The 1,486-nt window shown below is 45.4% G+C and overlaps 1 protein-coding gene across 1 annotated transcript; it reads left to right on the top strand.

The window, feature by feature from the left end:
• Window positions 1–563: 563 nt before the first annotated feature.
• LOC106014054 lies at window positions 564–1,031 on the top strand (the record flags this gene model as incomplete). Its single annotated transcript, XM_013091081.2, is given in 1 exon segment — window positions 564–1,031. A coding segment is annotated over 1 exon segment (240 nt), but the record flags the coding sequence as incomplete, so codon positions are not given.
• Between the last annotated feature and the right edge of the window lie 455 nt (window positions 1,032–1,486).

The raw sequence follows: 1,486 nt of genomic DNA, 5'->3' as shown, positions 1-1,486 counted from the left end.
TGACTTGGTCTGAAACGACGTCAGAGTCTGTTATCATGCATGCAGGAGATGTGTTTTATGATGTTTCGTCGATTATCATCGTCTTTTTTGTCCCATTGGAGATATCCCAAATAGCTGAGATTGGCCCTGACAGACAGATAACAGAGTTGAAACAAGTTGCCTGAAAAATCATGTCCACTGTGACGTAGGGCTTTTCTCGGTACATCTTGAAAAGATTTGATCTATGCATTGACTGTGAAGTTGAAGTGTCTGTGGTACAGCAGTTAGGCTGTTACTCAGGACACTTGTGCTCGATTCCCGTGCGGGGAGAATTTTTATCGAGTACATGATGTCTGTATATCTCGGTCTTACTGCTGGGACATTGCATGCCTCCCAAACCTGGTTGGAGCTGACATGCAGGGTCAACGTCTGCCTCCTGAACGGTCTAAAATTTGTTTATGGGGACGAAAGAACACCTACAATGAAAGCACACACATACACAGACACACACATACACAGACACACACATACACTGACACACACATACACTGACACACACATACACAGACACACACATACTCTTTCACACACATAAATATAACAACTTTAAAGTATTATTTAAATTTCTTCCGCACAGATGCTTTATCTTAACCGTCAAGAACATTACATTACCTATTACTTCTAAAATAATATCCATGTATTATGTAATCTAATAAATGACACTCTCATTAATTTGTAAATCGCCACCTTGTCTACTCCGCAGATGCCCCATTGTTGCCGTCGGCGCCATGACTATGACGTAAGCCGTTTCCATGGAGATGACATCATCAGCGCCGCTAGTCAATGGCGCGGCGTCTAGTGCAGCAGTGTCGTCGCGCACGGGACGACCGCCGGTCGGGGCAGCTGCTCGGGGCGGCCGGAAGGCGCGCATGAAAAACCGCGGGAGTCAGACCTGCAGTTCTGACGACGACGATCTCCACTCGGACGATAACCTCCGGCCTTACGAGGAGGTCAAGGTCGCCCACCACGACAAGAAGTTAGCGGGGTTAGGTGAGTTCTTGGTTTGGTTGGATCATATTAATGTTTTTAGGTTGGCTTTTTGGTTGAAGTAAAGAGAAACACATCGGCACAATTAATTACTGTTGTTTAGTGATTAGTCCTATTGGAGACGGAAGTTAAATTGGGAGTTGTCGCCACCTAAATTAGCTAACAGAGTTGATGGGGGGCTTGAAACTCATCACTTACTTTGCCGTATATAACCTCTTTTGGTTGGCATTAGTTCTATCTGTCCACTTTGCGTGCTCTTGTGAAGTCCTCCGGGAATTTGAATGTCAAATCTGGTGGTATCACGCTTTTGACTCCTGTGTGATTGACTCTGGTTCGAACTCTCAAATATGGATGTCAGTGTGCGGAGTGCTCAACACTGCAACCATTATTTTGACTCCGACTTGAGAGGGAGAGAGAGAGAGAGAGAGAGAGAGAGAGAGAGAGAGAGAGAGAGAGAGAG

This window comes from Aplysia californica, unplaced genomic scaffold (assembly GCF_000002075.1).
Source record: "Aplysia californica isolate F4 #8 unplaced genomic scaffold, AplCal3.0 scaffold02053, whole genome shotgun sequence".
NCBI lineage: Eukaryota > Metazoa > Mollusca > Gastropoda > Aplysiida > Aplysiidae > Aplysia > Aplysia californica.
Note: the sequence above shows the minus strand (reverse complement) of the source record. Positions and strands in the feature narration are given on the sequence as shown.